Source organism: Saccostrea cucullata, unplaced genomic scaffold (genome assembly GCF_032062105.1).
Source record: "Saccostrea cucullata isolate Sc308-1 unplaced genomic scaffold, CSIRO_AGI_Scuc_v1 ctg6891, whole genome shotgun sequence".
In the NCBI taxonomy this organism is placed as follows: Eukaryota; Metazoa; Mollusca; class Bivalvia; order Ostreida; family Ostreidae; genus Saccostrea; species Saccostrea cuccullata.
Genome location: NW_026928548.1, coordinates 14,748 through 33,435, shown reverse-complemented (window position 1 = coordinate 33,435; position 18,688 = coordinate 14,748). Strand labels below are relative to the sequence as shown.

The 18,688-nt window shown below is 33.4% G+C and overlaps 1 protein-coding gene across 1 annotated transcript; it reads left to right on the top strand.

The window, feature by feature from the left end:
* The first annotated feature begins 522 nt into the window (after positions 1-522).
* LOC134277904 (uncharacterized) lies at positions 523-17,224 on the top strand. Its single transcript, XM_062760199.1, has 24 exons — positions 523-740; positions 2,656-2,765; positions 2,869-2,926; positions 3,037-3,095; positions 3,199-3,266; positions 3,465-3,508; positions 3,656-3,764; positions 4,222-4,354; positions 4,470-4,627; positions 4,723-4,900; positions 5,086-5,187; positions 5,279-5,344; positions 5,554-5,757; positions 10,111-10,167; positions 10,300-10,396; positions 10,707-10,831; positions 11,026-11,211; positions 12,553-12,681; positions 12,982-13,078; positions 14,729-14,817; positions 14,999-15,099; positions 15,450-15,546; positions 16,564-16,773; positions 17,021-17,224. Exons 1-24 carry the CDS (start codon positions 692-694, stop codon positions 17,153-17,155), a joined length of 2,661 nt encoding a protein of 886 aa, XP_062616183.1. The 5' UTR covers positions 523-691; the 3' UTR covers positions 17,156-17,224.
* The last annotated feature ends 1,464 nt before the right edge of the window (positions 17,225-18,688 follow it).

Genomic DNA, 18,688 nt, shown 5'->3' with positions numbered 1-18,688 from the left:
TCTCATTGACAAGTTAATTGGATTCTTTCCGACCAATTGCAAACGACACTCTGAAATTCTTTGACATCGAAAAAAGTTTACTTTGTTTCAATTGTCAAAAAAAAATTCATAGTGACGTTTGTTTTAGCGGACCCCAACTGGACACAAATCCTGAGTCTGGGCCCTAGAAAGGGAAACATATGCACAGGTTTTTTCTCCTCTCTCTGTATGTTATTTTATGTCTGATTGTTGGAAAGAGAACCACCCTGGAACCCACCCCCCACCCCCCTTTTCTGCTGGATTCGCTCTGACCCCCCCCCCCCCTCTTTTCTATATTTTAAAATTTTGGGTCCAACCACTCTGTGTTCTTTATAATGCATTGCTTCTTCCGGCCTTTATTTGTTATATTTTAACAGAAGAGTTCTTTTTGTAAAAATGAATCTTTCCACTGTTCCCGCAAACAAAGCCGTCGTTCTTATTACCACAAAAGGTTCTTTCTTTTAGCGTAAGTTGACTTCCGCTCTGAATGTAAACACCTAATCACATGACATCAGGCTATTATTAGAACGTGTAGCATGACGAATTTATCAAACATTAGAAGTTGCTTTTAATTGTTATCAAGGCATGTGATGGTACATATCAGTTTATTTGCATAAATGTGATAACATAAAGCTTCCATTGGACTGTCAATTGTTCTGGCAAAAGCTGAAAAATGGACGCCAGACTAGTTTTACTTCTAGCAGTATGTCTACAATTTGCAGGTAAATTGATTATAACAGATACTATAGTATGTGTTTCGTAAGCTTTTAATATATGTTTGATATACATAATTAATTCATCAATATATGAATTTATCATTATTTCATATACAATATAATATATCTTACTTTCTCTGCCGAAATTTGCCAGAATTGAGAAAGATTGGATAAACTGAATTATTTAAGAGAATGATACTTGTAAATGTATTTACCCTCTCTTTACTTTAACTCAAGCGACAATATAAAATACATGTGATTTTAAATTTATACAACTAGTTTTAACTAATGCACACATGTATAGTGTACTTGATCCGCCAAGTTGAAAGGATTTAAATCTTACCGTATATACCTGTACATATGTGTGTGTAACCATTTTATTGCTGATTGCAAAATATTTTTATTGCCTGTGCTTGAAATTAGTGGGTCTCCAAAGTCATGGTTATATAAAATCTTGTTTTTACTGATTCAGTTTTACGTTGATAACACGTTCCTGAAGGCCAGACTGTCAAGCTCAGTACATATAGTTCGTGAACCGGAGGAGTATCTATTAAATTATTTACTTTTTTATTTATTCAGTTCCATACACATGTATTTATGCGTAAATGATGTTATTATCATACAAGTTAATAAAATGCTCAGTTATATCCAACCTACCCTGAAAAATACATATTTTTTTTATATTAAGAAAAGTTATGAATTACGGAAAATAGTTAAATAATTGAAAGCTGAATATCTATATTTTTGTAATTTGAACGAAATACATCATAATTTCTTTTCTCTACTGATAGAACAATTGTATAGTAATAAAAAAGATTGTAAGTAAATACTTGGTATATATTATAGGATGACTTTATCTCAGAATCTAACGAAGCTGAATAGGTGATTGACGCTAGAGGTCAAATCAGCGCTAAAAATATTTCAAACTTTTTTGTAACTTAGTTGACTAGTATTTCTCAGCAAAAATAATTAAGGAAAAAAAGTTTACACATGGAAAAAGAAGTGAGATTGCGTAAGAACTAAAAAAAAAAAAGCTATAGTTCTTATATTCTCCTTATAATTGTGTTCCTGAGTGTTACATGAATTATTATATTGATAATTTCCGTATAATAACATCATATGATAAATACTGTCATAAAAAATAGGGAAACAGTTAAATAATTTAAATATATCTAAACGAATTGCATTTACTTTTTAGTTTAATTTACGTTACAATCATATCGACTAATACATCTTAGCTGCCCTACCACAAATCATGAAAAAATCAAGGAAAATTAAATTTAGAAAAAAAATGACTCTTACCAAATTGTGGTTGTTCTAGATCTTTAGTGCTCGGTATTTCCGCCTCTATGTCCGTCTACACTCGTATTTGATCCTTTTTTTTTTAAAATATACAAACCTACAAACGTGGGTGGTTATTATTATATGATTTTCAGGGGAGGAGGGTGTCTATTTTGATTCCGAAATCATTCTACGATGCTTATCACATTATATAACAGATGCCAAAAAAAGTCTTCTTGAATTTAACAGAACTTGATTTGGATTAAACAAAGACATAAATGACTGAGATGTTTTTTACAGTATGTCTCAGGATTAGACAAGGATATAGTAATCTTTCAAACAAAAATTATGGTTCGCCACCTGGAAAATATTAAATACATGTGTATGACTTGTTTCGATAATAAATAAGAAATATAACACTTCAGTAACAATTTTTTTGGTGATATGATAATAAAATTTCAGAGTTAATCAGAGTCTTCATTGATATTTGTATATATACATGTATTCTTGCTTTTAAACTGAAGTATTGGATAATCTAGCACCCGGACAATGCCGAGACATAAATATCAGCCCGAAGGTGTATTGCTTTAAAAAAGTTGCAAAAATATAATATTTAATAATATGATTTTTTTTCTTCTAGTGGCTGACTATAAAAAATATCGTGAATTTATTCTGAGCCAGGCAAACAACGAAACTTTGAATAAACTTTTTGCTGAACATGTCAAAAAATTCCAAGTGACCAAAAACCAGGTCTGTATCATTATGTAAACCTTGGTTTTAAAATGCTGCAGGTAGATAAAACAATCTTCAATGAAAATATATATATTATTTTTTTTTTTTTTTGTATTTAAAGCTGAAGTTACCAGAATTTCCCTGTTCAAAATACAGCATGAAAAGGGGAGCCGCCACAGGTAAACATGTGCATGTATATGTATAAGACCTGATATATTTCTTAAAATGTTTTTGACATTTGTTTGACCTTTTATAAATTTTTCACGTACGGATGTGTATTTTTTTTCAGTACATAATTTGGCCCCACAAGACATTAAAGTTGTCGCTGGATTGGGGGATTCTATAACGGTTTGTCAGATATTATTTACATCGTTGCAATATGTAACTTTTTACACTTTTTTCCCTGAACCTATATTTTGGTCACATATACTTATCTTTCTTTTTCTTTCAGGCTGGTACAGGAATTCAAGCCCAAACAATTATCGGACTCCTCATAGAGTATAGAGGGCTCTCATGGAGGTTAGAAACTTGCCAGTTCCATGCAGGACTCTATATATTGTGTTTTTGCATGGAGAGTTCTATTGCTTTCTTAATCTCCCTTTTCCAATACATGCTCGACTTGATTTTTTTTTTTTTTGAAATATGATATCAGCTAGTACAAAAATTTTTATAATCAAATATTGTAACTTTTGAGATTTTTTTATTTTGTAAATTCAGTATCGGTGGAGACAAGGAGGTTGAAGATTACGTCACACTGGCTAGTGAGTTGTGTTAATGTTGCATTTTGCATTTCCATAATTATATGTTAATATGGAATCTATGTTTAAATCTCAAATAGTTACTCGCCTGTGATACATGTAAATCTGTAGTTCTGTGATGTTTTATCTATGATGTTTTATCGTGTTTAGACATCCTGAAGAGGTATAACCCAGACATTAAAGGATTCTCCGTGGGACAGGGAGGCGTAGACAGCGGGAACGCCCACCTTAACTTAGCTAATCCGGGGGACCAGGCAAGGTCGGCCAAGTTTTGCTGATTATCTTTCACACTGAATTTCATTTCTGGCAATTTGATTAAAATTTCCGATACGTTTTAGCTCACCTGTTTTAGCTTCTGATGATCCATTGTCCGGGGACGGTCAGGCCGTACGTCTGTCCATTCGTCTACCCGTCTGGTCTGTTCGTGAATCGTCCATGTGTATAAACTTTTCACATTTTTAACTTCTTCTCAAGAACCACTTCAATGGTCAATTTTTATCAAAGTTGGTAAAACGTTCTTTGGATAAAGGGGGTTCTAAACTGTAAAATTATCGCGCCAAGCTCTTTTCAAAGGAAGATAATCAAGTAAAGACAAAAATAGACTTGGGTCATCATATCAATGTCAAGTATTTACTGTACCAAGATGTATTGTTACTTACATTCTTTGTAAGGTTTTCACTTGTACCGTCTGATGTTTTCGTCATTACTATTTGTAGAGATATTCCTGCGCAGGCCAATTTGTTGATAGAGCGAATGAAGAAAGAGCCTGGTGTGGATTTTGAGAATGACTGGAAAATGATCACGTTGTTCGTCGGCGGAAATGACCTTTGTGACTACTGTGATGATAAGGTCCGGAAATAGAATTTTTAATAATTATTTTGTAATTTTATAGTACATGTGGCTCTAAAAATTGTCCAAATCAAAAAAATTAATATACTTAAGTATCTTTTTTATTTTGATTTAGGAGACGTTTAGCACAGCCAACTACATTGCTCATATAACAGAGGCTTTGGACACTTTACACAAGAACGTACCCAGGGCCTTCGTCAACGTTGTAGAGACTCTGAACATCGCGGACATCAACGTTCTAAACGAAGGACTCATCTGCGATACAATTCATTTGTAGGATTTTATTTTCTACAGCATTTTTATAGCACGGTTAATATAAAGTACGTGTAGATGGAATTTTCAAGAATGGTGTTTTTCTCATTTAATAGCTTTTTGTGTCGTTGCGGCACCTTCCCTTCTGAAAAAGAGCGAAATGAAATGCGGGCAGCGGTACTAGCGTACCAGAAGAGTGTTCGGGATCTCGTCGAATCGGGTAGATACGACACGAAGGACGACTTTACTGTCGTTGTGCAACCTTTCTTCGAAGAAACAGGCATTCCAAGACTGGTAACTCGATATATTCTAGATTTTGATATAATAATTTAGTGTTTGTATTGTTGAAAAAAATACATCTCAAAATTTTTTTATCATTTTTCAAGGAATGCAACAGCTTGTCAATTTAATTTTTTTTCACAATTTTTTAAAAAACTAAATAATGTGATGAACACATTTCCACTTTATTTTCTAAACAGCCCAATTCCAACGAGGCTGATCTTAGTTATTTCGCTCCTGATTGTTTCCATCTCAGCGAGAAGGGACACAAGGCTGCAGCTGAGGCACTGTGGAACAACTTGGTAGAATAACCTCCCTGCTTTAATATTTTGTCTCTTTTGAGTCTCTTCTGTTATATTATAGGCCATATTATTTAATTTTCTGTTATTTCAGATCGAACCCGTGGGACAAAAGAGGTTGAAATGGACACCGGAAGAGCCAATCGAATGCCCAACTGCTGTATGTTGCTATGTAGACCTCAAATTGATTTTCGAATTTTTTTAAAAACTGAAAGAATTTTATATAATATGATGTTAACATTAAGCTAATTTATATATTTAGAATATACAAAATTTACATTTTTCACAATTAATGAATGATGAATTCAATACAATATAACTTCATACCCCGGTACATTTAAAATCTTTCTCTTTATTTTATTTTGGCAGGACAATCCATTTTTCTACACAGGTAAAAACAGCTTAGTTCAGTCTAATTCCGGGTTTAATTCGGAGACTCCTGATGGTGCAGATTCCGGGAAGACGAGCGGTACTACCTCCTCCACTGGTGCTATTGTAGGGGTGTGTTTAGCAGTAGTGGGCGTAATCATTATCGCCATCTTTATGATAAGGCGTAGAAACAAAAACAAAGGTGTTCCATTGCTTGAACGCCATGATTTTACCTCATACACAAAGATTTAACATTCAAAAATGTCATTTATTTATATATTGTATATATTCACAACCAAAAGTGCTCAATGATATTATAAGGATCAAATATTTATATGGTTTTATGTGGTCATGAATTCCATGCACAATTGCTGTTGTCATCATCTTGTGACATATTTCTGTTTGTATACCTGTTATTTTTATGACCAATATTATAAGGTTCTAAGCGTTTCTGTGATATATAAAGGCTATTGATGCCACTGATTTTGCAAATTAATGAGGTATTTTAAGTTTTCACCTTCATAAGTTGCAATTTGATTTTTATATAAGATAAAATGATTTAAAATGAGTTAGACCTTTTCACTTGTACTTTCTGCACACATGGAGATTATTGTTAAATGTTTTTGTTTTGTTTTGTTTTTTTTTTACCCTTCTGATGAACAAGATTATCAACTGTTACACTTGGAACTTACGGGAATAATATGCCTTTTTAATGTTATATGATTTTCACAGGTATATAATTGGACGGTCTTGTACTGTTTAGAAGACTTCCTTTATCCTGTTAGTGTTCGTTTCGTTCATATACATGTACCAATGCTCGTGCAATGTAAGCATTCCAGATCCCCAACAGCATTATATTATTGCCTTGTACTTATAATGTAACAGTCCCTTTCCAGGGGTTATTTAATTTTAAAATATAAAAGCTGATTGTGTAGTCAGTATTTTAAAATATCTGACGTTTGTTGTTGATGATTTTATTGCAATGTTTAAAATGTTCTATTGATAATGTAACAAATAAAAATTTACCACGAAATATTGATTTCAGAATTGGTTATTTTTCTGAGTTTAGACTAGAATACATGCATATAATTAAATTTAAAAAAAAAACAACATGTATTTACATGATTAATATGCACATATATCACTTCTCATATATGTAGGGCTGTGAACAAAGAGGGGGGGAGGGAAGCTTCCCCTCTTTTTTCCGAAACAAAACCTTTTACTTCTTCTGAACATGTTAATTAAAAGAGTGCATGGTTAGTCCCCACACACCACCCCTTTTTCTATTTATAGTTAAAATGTTATAATTTTTATATGTTTATTTTATTGTTTTTTGGTGTATTTTTTTTAGTTTTTTTTTGTTTGTCCAAGTTTTTTTCACAGGTAAGTGTTCACCCCCCCCCCCCCCCACACACACCCTTACTACGTTACTTCTAATCAAATAAATAACGTTTTACCATTAGTAAGAACTAGATTTATCATATGAAAAATATCAGGTCATAAATACTATTTGGGTGCGCTTCCAGTAATTTTTCGCTACTTCATGCAGAAATTTCATATCAAAAATTCGACCCATCGACCATGTCGACCCTCCGTCCCACTTCTACAATCTAAATCTATACGTCAACTTTAAGTTTATATTATTAAATAAGTAACTGGAGTGCCAGTGTACATGTAAGTAATGTTCAACATTCGCCACCATGGTATTCTTAAACTATTCCCATTAAATAAATTGCACAATTTGAAAGAATGAATCTCTCTCTCTCTCTCTCTCTCTCTCATATATAATAATGTCATTTTCTATGTTAACAATTATGTTGACGTATGCATTATATGAAAAAAGATAGATATTTTCCGGTTTTTTTTTTTTCATAGTGATTCTTTTTAATTTGCATTATGATTGAGTTCGGGCTCTTTATATTTACTTTACGTGATCGGGATCGACATTTTAATTTTATCTACATCCGGTTCAGAAGAATGGTGAGTTGCAATTTTGATTCTTTTCACAGTTTCATAGTCAAGTATCTTTATTTTCACGTTTAAAATCAACTGGTTTAGTTCTCCAGTTATGCAAAATTTCAAAGTTTTGGATATGATGATCCTTCAGAAAGACTAAAGAATGTAAAGCAAGAAACTGATATGTGGAGAAGAGGGGGGGGGGGGGGGTGGGGGTGAGGGTTACATATTTGGTTTTGTTGTAGGAAACCTATAAATATTGTAGATATTGAAAACATTTTTTTTGTTCTGTTTTTATTTGTTAAAACGATTTAATTGTAATACTTGACCGATGTCAAATATGTCTAGTTAGGCGAGGAAAAGATGAAAATAAACAGGTTGGGCACACACCCCCAAATGGTCATTTAACCCCCGTTTGGTGGTCATTCGCCCATAGCGGCGTCTTTATTAACCACCAAATGGGAGAGAAAAATCGTTCTGTTCAGTTCTCTGGAATGACGTGAAATGGCGCATAATTTCAACTCACGGGGAATAATATTTATCTGTACTCTGAACGAAAAAAATTAAAATTTCAACGGGGACTTTTTTGCGCAGTGTTGTTCAAATAATTGACAAAATCGTCACCTATGTAAACAAATGTAACGTTTCTCTGTTTTAACTTTAAAAGAAAAATTCCCTTCGTTTCGCGCGTAGTTGAGCCTATCAATCGTGTTGATCAGTTCATATTTCTGTCATCCGGGCAACCGATCAATTATCTAAACCAATCCAAAATGACGATCTTTTCCAAACTTGGGTCAAAAGACTAAATTAACTACGGAGGCCCATAAGTGTTAACTTTCAAAAAGTAAAATAAGAGGAATGGTAAGAATTCGCTTTTATTTAGTTTATTTCGTAAGCAATGGCTTTATTCTTTATAAAAATGCGATATGCAGTGAATTCATGTTAAAATAATCACTCGAAAATGATAATCTTGGAATAAAAACAGGAATAATTGCAAATGTCACTTTGTAAATCATTTATTCAAATATATTTAATAAATATAGTAGATACAACATAGATATGCATACTAAACCACAAAGGGTCGCACAGAAATCGTAACTTCATCCTAAAAGAAAATAGAAAATAAATGTTACATTCAAATGTAGGAAAAATGAATATTACAGCACTAAGTGCCCACCATACGAATAAGATTCGAGGAGCTCGTGTTTAACGGGATTTTATCAAGATTTATATAGACGCAGATCAAAAGATCGTTTGAAAAGTTACTTCTCTAGACTAACGCCTCTTGCTTAAATGTATTTTTTACCGAACTATACACAACAAAATAATTTTTTTGTATTGTTTGAGCTAATAGTTTGGCCATCACTAACAGCTGTGGGTTTTGTTTTTACGAAGTTCCACAGAAATTCCACATGGAAAATTGACTAAATTGTATTAAATATGCGATGAATATGTTAATTAAAATTCCCCAATGCCCAAGTAAATGTGCTTTTGCTTTATTTCAATGAAAATTGGATTTGAATAAAAAAGACCACCATTTGGTAGGTAAAAAAGACGCCGATATGGGCGATTGACCACCGAACGGGGGTTAAATGACCATTTGGGGGTGTGTGCCCAACCTGATAAAAGGGATCATAGAAAATAACAAAAGATAAAAACCACAGAAGTGTTTCATATTTATTTGGTGATTTTAATTCAAAATTTTCATTGCCTAAAGCTTGTCTTACAAAATTAAAAACCAATAATTAAACTATTTCTTGTCTTCTTGTCACTTTTGGGCAGTTTTGCACTCTGAAGTTTCAATGTCTCATTCTCTGACTTGTACTAGTTAGAATAATCTAACTGTGTCTCGGTACAGGCCCTCACCACAGTTAGAATATGTCCCATATACTTGCAATGTAGCAAATCAGAGCGGATCCGCTCCGAAACGATTTTGAAGAATATAAAAGGATTTGCACTGGAAATAACTACCAAATTAATAAAAACAAACCTTTTTGAGATTGCTTATGCTTTTTATCCCAAAAAATAATCCATATAAAGAAGAAAATCCAATTAATTTTCTCAACGTTTTTCTCTCGCTTCAAATTTACCTGCCATGTTTACATTCGGAATTGTCTAGATTGTCCATAGTAAATGCACTGAGTACAAGTTATTGCCCATGTTTCTTTTGCTACAGTACGACTACACGGAACAAATTCTATCGTTAAACCGGGTCCATAGAACAATATCATTTTAATGATAGAATGTTCTATCTAGACTTGTACATACAATCCAAGATTCTACAGACACTAACTCTTGCTTTTATATTGTGTCCTGTGGAATTGTGTCAGATGGAGGCCACATTGAGAAAAGTTGAAATTGGTTGACACCAGCTAGTGACATGACTCTGCCTACCTTTCACACTTTTAAGTTATTTTGTTAGTCTAATGCTTGGGCCTTGAAAACTGAGTAAAAGAATGCTTCTTCTACAACTTTATTTAATTATCACTAATACAAAGCTTTGCTATTTAAATAGCTCTATCACTGACAAATGAAGCATTGTTATGATAGAACATAGAATTAAACAATAACACACCTATGAACATATGATTGAAATTGCAGGGAAACCAGCAAGCAGGAGGTGGTGCAGGGGGCCAAGGGGAGAAAAAAGATGACAAGGTATTTGATTCAGTTGATTTAAAATGGTGTAAATGTGAGTAGATTTAAAAAGGTGTAAATATGTTGATCGTATTTGAGGGCGAATAACTGCACCTGTTTTATTTTTTAACATTATAAATTGAATATACTTAGGAAAGAAAAAAGAAGTATGAGCCCCCAGTCCCAACGAGGGTCGGCAAAAAGAAGAAGAAGATGAAGGGACCTGACACAGCTAGTAAACTACCACAAGGTATGATGGGTAAACTCGGAAACAGGTTTAGAAGGAACTTAAGCTAGTGTCAAAAAGACAAACAAAAAATACAACAAAACTGACAATTCACTGACTATTTCCAGTGTAAAATAACTGCAGTTGGTACATTATTTTCAGTAATTTAGGACTTGGGACTGACCCACAGAATTTAGAATTTCAACATTATATTATTTATTTTGAAACAGAATAATCCTTGTTCTTATATTAGACATCCAGCACTGGGTAGTAATTTTGATAGATATATAAATACATGAAAGAGGCCCTAAGTGTGTTATTCTTATGTCTACAGTGACACCCCACACACGATGCCGACTTAAACTTCTGAAGTTGGAAAGGATCAAAGATTACCTTTTAATGGAGGAAGAGTTCATTAGGAACCAGGAGAGACTCAAACCACAAGAAGAAAAACATGAGGTAAAGAAAAATGACAAGAAAATGAAATCAACAGTTTACAGTAACTACTGTTAATTTAATATTGGACAATATAGTCATATGTTTTCCTTTCTCACTGACTTCAAATAAGCATCTTGTAAACTAATCATGGATTTAACTTTTAGAAAGATAGTACTGTAAACTGAGTTATTGACTGTTTTAATCCTACATAACAGGAAGAGAGAACAAAGGTTGATGAACTGCGAGGATCTCCCATGTCTGTTGGAACACTGGAGGAAATCATAGACGATAACCATGCCATTGTCTCTACTTCTGTCGGCAGTGAACACTATGTCAGCATCCTGTCATTTGTAGACAAAGACCAGTTAGAACCAGGCTGTTCAGTGCTCCTCAATCACAAGGTTTAGCATCTTGTTCTGATTTATACAAAGTTTTAGTAAATTGTTTTATTGATGTTTGCTTTGGTATCGAAAACTTTGACTAAAACTTTGTCAGTTTAATCTATACGAGGGGTGATCAAAAAGTTCGCAAACTCTCTCTATATCTACAAAACCACCATTCAGATTAGAAAACAATTTGGTACACACATAGCCATGCACAAGTTCTATAAATAGCATATGCCAAATAAAGTTTTGCTCCTTGTTCTTGACGTCGCAATGTGAAAATGACGTCACTATGTAGGTCACTTGTGACGAAAAATGGCTGTCTCAGTCGTACTCGTTTTACAAAGAACTGTCAAATTTATTGTATATCTTAAAAATCCCTTGAAAGTAACGTATAATAATTTGTACACAGTTTATTAAGACAAATGACTTCCTATAAATTCAATCAATGATTGGATTGGTCTTTTTAGTGAAGGAAGGTGGATGGTTAAAAATGATACTTGTTATGTTGCCCAGTGAAAGCAAGTATAAAAGGAGGTGTGTTTTTAATTCAGCAATTTGCTATCAAAGACGTCCAATTTACAATTTGAAAAATAGTTGAATATTTTAACAATAATATATTATTAAATACCTAAGATATCGTTTAATCTAGATTTAAAACATATTAGATATGATAAGAAGAAGGCACCCATTCTTTATCCACCTTGAATAAACGTTTCTCCCGAGACAGAAGATTTGGGTTTTGATGGTTGCCATGCTTATTTTTGGAAAGGATACTCTTATCCACCCATTCTGTTGCCGAGATTTGACCATTTCTGACAAATAAATTGTTCTTGTTATAAAAATTAACTTGCGTGGAGGGAAATATAAAACTCAGAAAAATCTTTCAGCTTCTGTGACAGAACGCTACGGAGGGGGTCACGTGACCACCTATATCACTTAATTCGCGCATGCGCAGAACGGTGACAGATGTGCATTAAAATCGGAGAGGATTAATTTAAACTATAATCAACACTGAAACCAAATATTATTTCTATTATGGAAGTTATTCAATTAGTTCGCGAACTTTCTGATCACCCCTCGTAAGGTTGACACCTGAAAATCTCTCTCATTCTGAAATTTGAAAAGCTGCAAATATTCTTGCACTTTATGTAGAACAGTTGGAAAACTTCTTTATCATGCTTATAGAAATATGTTTAAGAATAACAAGAAACTTACATTAAAGTTTATTTTGCAGTTTTCCTATTTTGCAAAGCTTTTTCCAATGCAAAAAATTTGACATCAGTTTGGATTAAGTTTAGCAATGTATTTTAATTGCTTACATGTCATGTATAAATGTGTAGTTTAAATGTTATGTAGGTACATGCCGTGGTGGGGGTATTAGGAGATGACACAGATCCCATGGTGACGGTGATGAAGCTGGAGAAGGCACCCCAGGAGACGTACGCGGACATTGGAGGGCTGGACCAGCAGATTCAAGAAATCAAGGTACACTGTAATGTGGATTTCACTTCAGTGCAGTTTTCAATTTTTAAAATGATGATTGTTTGAATGAAAAAAAAAATGATTGTCTTTTGTTGTCAACATAACTTGATATGATATTTTGGTGTTGTTATGATTAATTGTTTGAATAAATTTTATATCAACTTCCAGAAAATTATTTTACAAGTCATTTAAATTAGCTTTGAGATTAAAAAAAACCCTCCAAAATTCCATTTCTTTTATTGAACAATCAATGAAAATTAAATTTATTCTCAACATTTATTTCTTGTGTATTAATTGGTGCAGGAATCTGTGGAATTGCCTCTAACACATCCAGAATATTATGAAGAAATGGGCATCAAACCTCCAAAGGGAGTCATTTTATATGGACCTCCAGGAACAGGCATGATATTAATATTTTTTAAAATATAATGTTGACTATCGGAATGTGAATTAATCCTTATGATGAAAATGAAATAAAAGACTTTTTTATCCCAGACATAACAGGAATATACTTGTTATCCCCTCGCGCAACTAGTTGAGGAGGGGATATAGCATCGCGAATGTGCATATGTATGTGTGTGTGTTATTGTGTTAGTGTGTTCGTTACCTTGTGGGCAAGATTGACAGAGAACCTTTGCATTAACCTTTCTCAGCGTTTACATACTTAAGTGGCAGTATAAAATGACGAAGCCTATTAATTTTCAAGTCCATTGATGAAATATTTCTTCAGATATCGCGTTTTTACTGCCTCGAAACCCTGACATTTTATGTACGAGTTGACAATAATCATTTGTGGGCAAGATTGACAGAGAACCTTTGCATTAACCACTCTCAGCGTTTACATACTTGTGTGGCAGTATAAAAGGAAGAAGCCTATCAATTTTCAAGTTCAGTGATGAAATATTTCTTCAGATATCGCATTTTCACTGTCTCGAAACCCTGACATTTTATGTACGAGTTGACAATAATCATTTCCGCTAGGGAACCAGTTTAAAAGCCGTGTCGCGTCTGTGGGAACCAGATTTAAAGAATTTGATTTTGATGAACGTCGCGGTTTAATTACAAAATTCTAACCGGTGTCTGGGAATTTGGGGTGCACTTTCAATTGAAAGTGTGTGTGTGTGTGTGAAGGGGGGGGGGAGGGGGGCTAAACCAACAAAAAAGGTAAACCCCAATTTTTAATGCATAGAAATTGTCTATATTTGCAAAAAAGTGGGAGGCTTAGCCCCCCGCCCCCCGGTTCCGACGCCTATGTCACAAGTTCAAATAAACTCTCGATGTACATTGCTATTTTTCATTACGAAAAAAATGCATATTGCCTGGAACTGTGAAATATACTAATTAGGTAGGTAAATAATTAAAATTACTGAAATTTGTACATGTAGCATACGTGATATATTTCTACTAGGTATAAGGGAAACTGCCCAATTACGTATGCATATTATGCCCCCCCCCCCTTCCAACTTAAATGCTGTGCAATTTGATTTTTGTTAAAAATAGACACCCCACCCCCTCAATATTATGCCCCCCCCCCCCACCCAAGACGCTTTGCACTTTGCATTTTGTAAAAAAAAAAAAAAATGGATCAACAACAACACTCCACTAATTATTTTGTCACAAGTAAGGGAGTTGATCCTAATGTTGCGGGTTTGAATCCCTTTGTGGGATGTGGAGACTGGTCCTTCGAATGAGACCGTGTAAACCAAGGGCCAATGTCCCAATAGATGCTGGTTCAAAAAGATCCCTCACTGCTCAATGGCCGTCAGTGCCTATGATAGGAAAAAATGAGCAGCTCTTCACGGGCAAGCCTTCATATGAGCAAAATATTCATGAGAGGGACATTAAAGAAGATACGTTGTACTATCAATCTTTAACATGTTTAACGTCCCTCTAGAGAATTCATCTCTCATGAGATATTGCCATTACCAGTGATGTTCCTGCCGCGAGGGGATGCTCCGCTTAGCGGTGCCCTTGTTTATACAGTATTGCAAATGAGTCCTCCAAAGAACCATGATGTAAATTTTATTTAACATCATTTTATTATTTTAAGGTAAAACTCTCCTGGCCAAAGCAGTGGCTAACCAGACATCTGCCACATTTTTGCGAGTTGTTGGGTCAGAATTGATTCAGAAATATTTGGTGAGTTAATTTTTATTGAAAGATTTCATAATATTTTCAATCCAGTTAAGAAAGTGCAGACAAATAAAATTGTATGCTTTGCTCTTCACTTTTTATCATTGAGCAACATGAACAGAAATGTAAGTTATATATTTCATAATACATCTTATTATTTTGTTGTTCTTGTACTCTTTTGATTTAGGGTGATGGTCCAAAATTAGTCAGAGAGTTGTTCCGAGTAGCAGAAGAACACGCCCCTTCTATTGTCTTTATTGATGAAATAGATGCTGTTGGAACAAAACGGTATATTGTCTATAAAATATTTTCATTTTTAACTCACCTATTAAACTTTAGATTCAAGTGAGCTTTTCTAACTTTGTAAATTGAAGCAATATGGCTGACTGTTCATTTGCTTTTTTTATATAAAGATTCAGCTTTGTTGGAGATAAGGAAAGGACTTCATCAAAGTCACATATTTAACGTAAAGCTTCATGTATTATCACATATATGTAGTAAAAAAACATTGATTTTTATCCTGGTGGGATAACTCCTCTAATTTTGTTTGATATAAATTTAAGGTACTCGTTTTTAGTATGTACATGTTTACTTGATTAATGGAAACTTGGAACTAATAAAGTTTAAACAATTTTTAGATATGACTCAAATTCTGGAGGTGAAAGAGAAATACAGAGGACCATGTTAGAACTCCTGAATCAGCTTGATGGATTTGATTCCAGAGGAGATGTAAAGGTGTGTTTTCATTTCCTGTAAAGTTTTATTTCAATCAAATATAGCATACATGTTAACCTATTGTGATGAAAAATAGGGAGATTCTGACCACAAAATGGGTAGCATTCCGCGCGCGTTGTTTTACGCTTGGATTTATGAAGATATATTGCATGTAATATACATGTATGGCCTTAAATGAAAATACAATAATTAATCTTACATATCTATTGCACAAAAATAAGCAGAAACACATTAAGTTTGACATAAATTATCCATATTCAAATATTTTTTTATGATTATCATTTTGCTTTGATTGGCGACTTAGCTTAGCCTTTTGAAGAGTGATCTTTGCTGATATGGCCTAGAAGCAATAATTCTGAATGTTCATTCAATTGTTAAACACAACAAATGATGACAAAGTTTAGTATAGATCTAAAACTAGTCCCTATGTTTCGTTACAAAATCGGATTTCCCGCGATGGTCGAAAACGAAGGTGGAAATATGCCTCATGGCTTGGTCAATCGAGTGATTTCTATTGACTTTATTGATAAAATTTCGAGTTTCTGTGCTTTCATGGACGATGTCAAACGTTTTCATCCAATTCATCCAATTCTAAAATGCTGTTTCTCCTTTTTCATTGCAGTAATGTCGACGAAATTTATCGTAACTAATGTAATCACTGATTTTTGTGCTGTTGTCGTTGTCACATACGTGCTTGAAATCTATGTACACATCGGTACAAAAAAAGCGTTTGTATGATTCCGGGTTAAATCACGCGATATCTTACGAGATTTCATGACGAGTGGCTTCAAAAATGGATACCCAAGCGAACCTTAGATACTTTAGACAAAACTTTTGTAGAAAAGCGGTAGATTTACGAATAAAATCGGTAGGCGGGAGATGGATTAAAAAAGCGGTAGACTCCCGCCTAAATCGGTAGAGTTAACATGTATGAATATAGAATTTATGAATCATTTATAATTACACTGCAATTTACCTTTTTAATTTCCATGAATGATATTATATCCCAAATTTTAGGTGGTCATGGCAACCAATAGAATTGAGACCCTTGACCCTGCTCTGATCCGTCCAGGAAGAATTGATCGTAAGATAGAATTCCCCCTTCCTGACGAGAAGACCAAAAGAAGAATCTTCACCATCCACACAAACAGAATGACTCTGGCAGAAGATGTCAACATTGATGATTATGTCATGGCAAAGGATGATCTCTCGGGTGCAGATATTAAGGTACAAATCAAATGTATCTTTGCTTGTGCTTTCAAATGAATCTTAATCCAGTTTAATTTATCAAATTCTTTCAATATTTTATTTACTTATGACATATTGATGTATAAAAAAAAGAAGAATCACATGAACATGTTTCAAATGGGCAGTAGGACAGACAGTGTAAATGAAATATACCTGTAAGTGGAGCTTTAATTGTTTTATATTGTTCATTCTGTCATTTGATTCCTGCTAAATCTGTTAATTTTAGGCTATATGCACAGAGGCAGGACTTCTGGCTCTTAGGGAGCGAAGAATGAAGGTCACAAACGACGATTTTAAATCAGCGAAAGAAAATGTGTTATATAGGAAGAATGAAGGAACGCCAGAGGGATTATACTTGTGAATAAATAAACTGTTTCACTGATAGATTGAAAAAAAATCTGTTGTGTATCAATAAATTGTATGTCATGTTTTGTCTTGTCATTGTTTCTTTATCCTTAAAAAAGTTTAGCATATAAAAGAAGTTGTTTTTAAACATTTCATATGACATATAGAAAGTATTCTGTCCAAAGTTTTCAACTGGAAGGTAGAAATGATGTTATTTCATTATATGTCATTCTCAGCTACATGTTTTCTGTCTCTGATTTATTTTGGTGCTTATATCTAGATTCTAGAAAGAAGTTTGCTACAGAATAATTTCGCAGAGAAAATGAAATGTTTATAAATGGATAAGTGTAATATAGCCTATGTGAAAAATCAGAATTTAACAGTTGAGAAATGAAGCAACATAATCCAACCTGACTTTGAATCTACCATGAGCTCTCATGATCACCATTGTTTATAATCTATTTTGACTTATCACTAGAACCTTTGGGTCACTTTTTAAGTTTGCACAAAATATTCTGAAAAAAGGGCTGCATAGTTTTCAAATGAAATGGCAATTCCATTTCAAGAGGGAATATCAAGAAATAGGCAAAATTGGGAGGTGTAAAAAGTGACATGAAATATGCCGGCATGAAGAGTTGTATTTCATGTCCTCATGAATCCTCAAATTAAATTTAAAATTTCAAAAAAATCTTGGTCAGATAAAATGAAGATTACATGCAAATTCCCTGACATGGGTTAGAATTTATATTCTGTTATTATATTTTATGTACACATGCATTTGTCAGCAAAGGGTTAAATTACTAATGTAAAAATCATTGCCCTTAAGTCTATTGTTTACAAATTCTTTCTCAGTTTGTAAGACTAGCAAAAAAATTCATTTCATATAGAGATGAACCAGCGATAGCAAATTAACTTGAAAAGAAATGTGGGAAAGTATACCATTTTGTATCAAATGAGGTACCAAAATACGGGGAAGTACTTCGAGAAAATCCTCTTTCTACTTCACAGGTACACACTGATTCATTTAAGTATTATCATTTCATTTGGAGCTATAAAAACAATTGTATGTTTTCAAACACACCTAGGTTTATTAATGCCGATTCATATCAATTGTTTTCTTCATTTTAAAATGTGCAAAAAAGTTAAGATGCACTTCAACATTAAATTGTAAGCATTATTGCTTTAATCCTCGAATATTACGAAAGCTTGAGATACACTAGAGCAATGTTCCTTTTCTTTGATTAGAAAGACAATCTTAAAATTACTTTTCCTATAACAAATACAACCAATCTTTTGTAAGTATTTATTATAAATTAAGTGGCACCGCCACATTATAGTTAATAAAAATTAAATAAATAAATAAGCTCTTTATACAATAAATATCAACATGAAAAACATTACAAATTATCAGTATTACAAAATTAAACTTCACACAGCGTGAACACTATGGTTGAATATGGAATTCTTACAATACATGGGACTTTGTAACAAAACACAAAACTGTGATTAAAAAAGTCAATACTGGACTCGGAATGAATGAGTTAACATC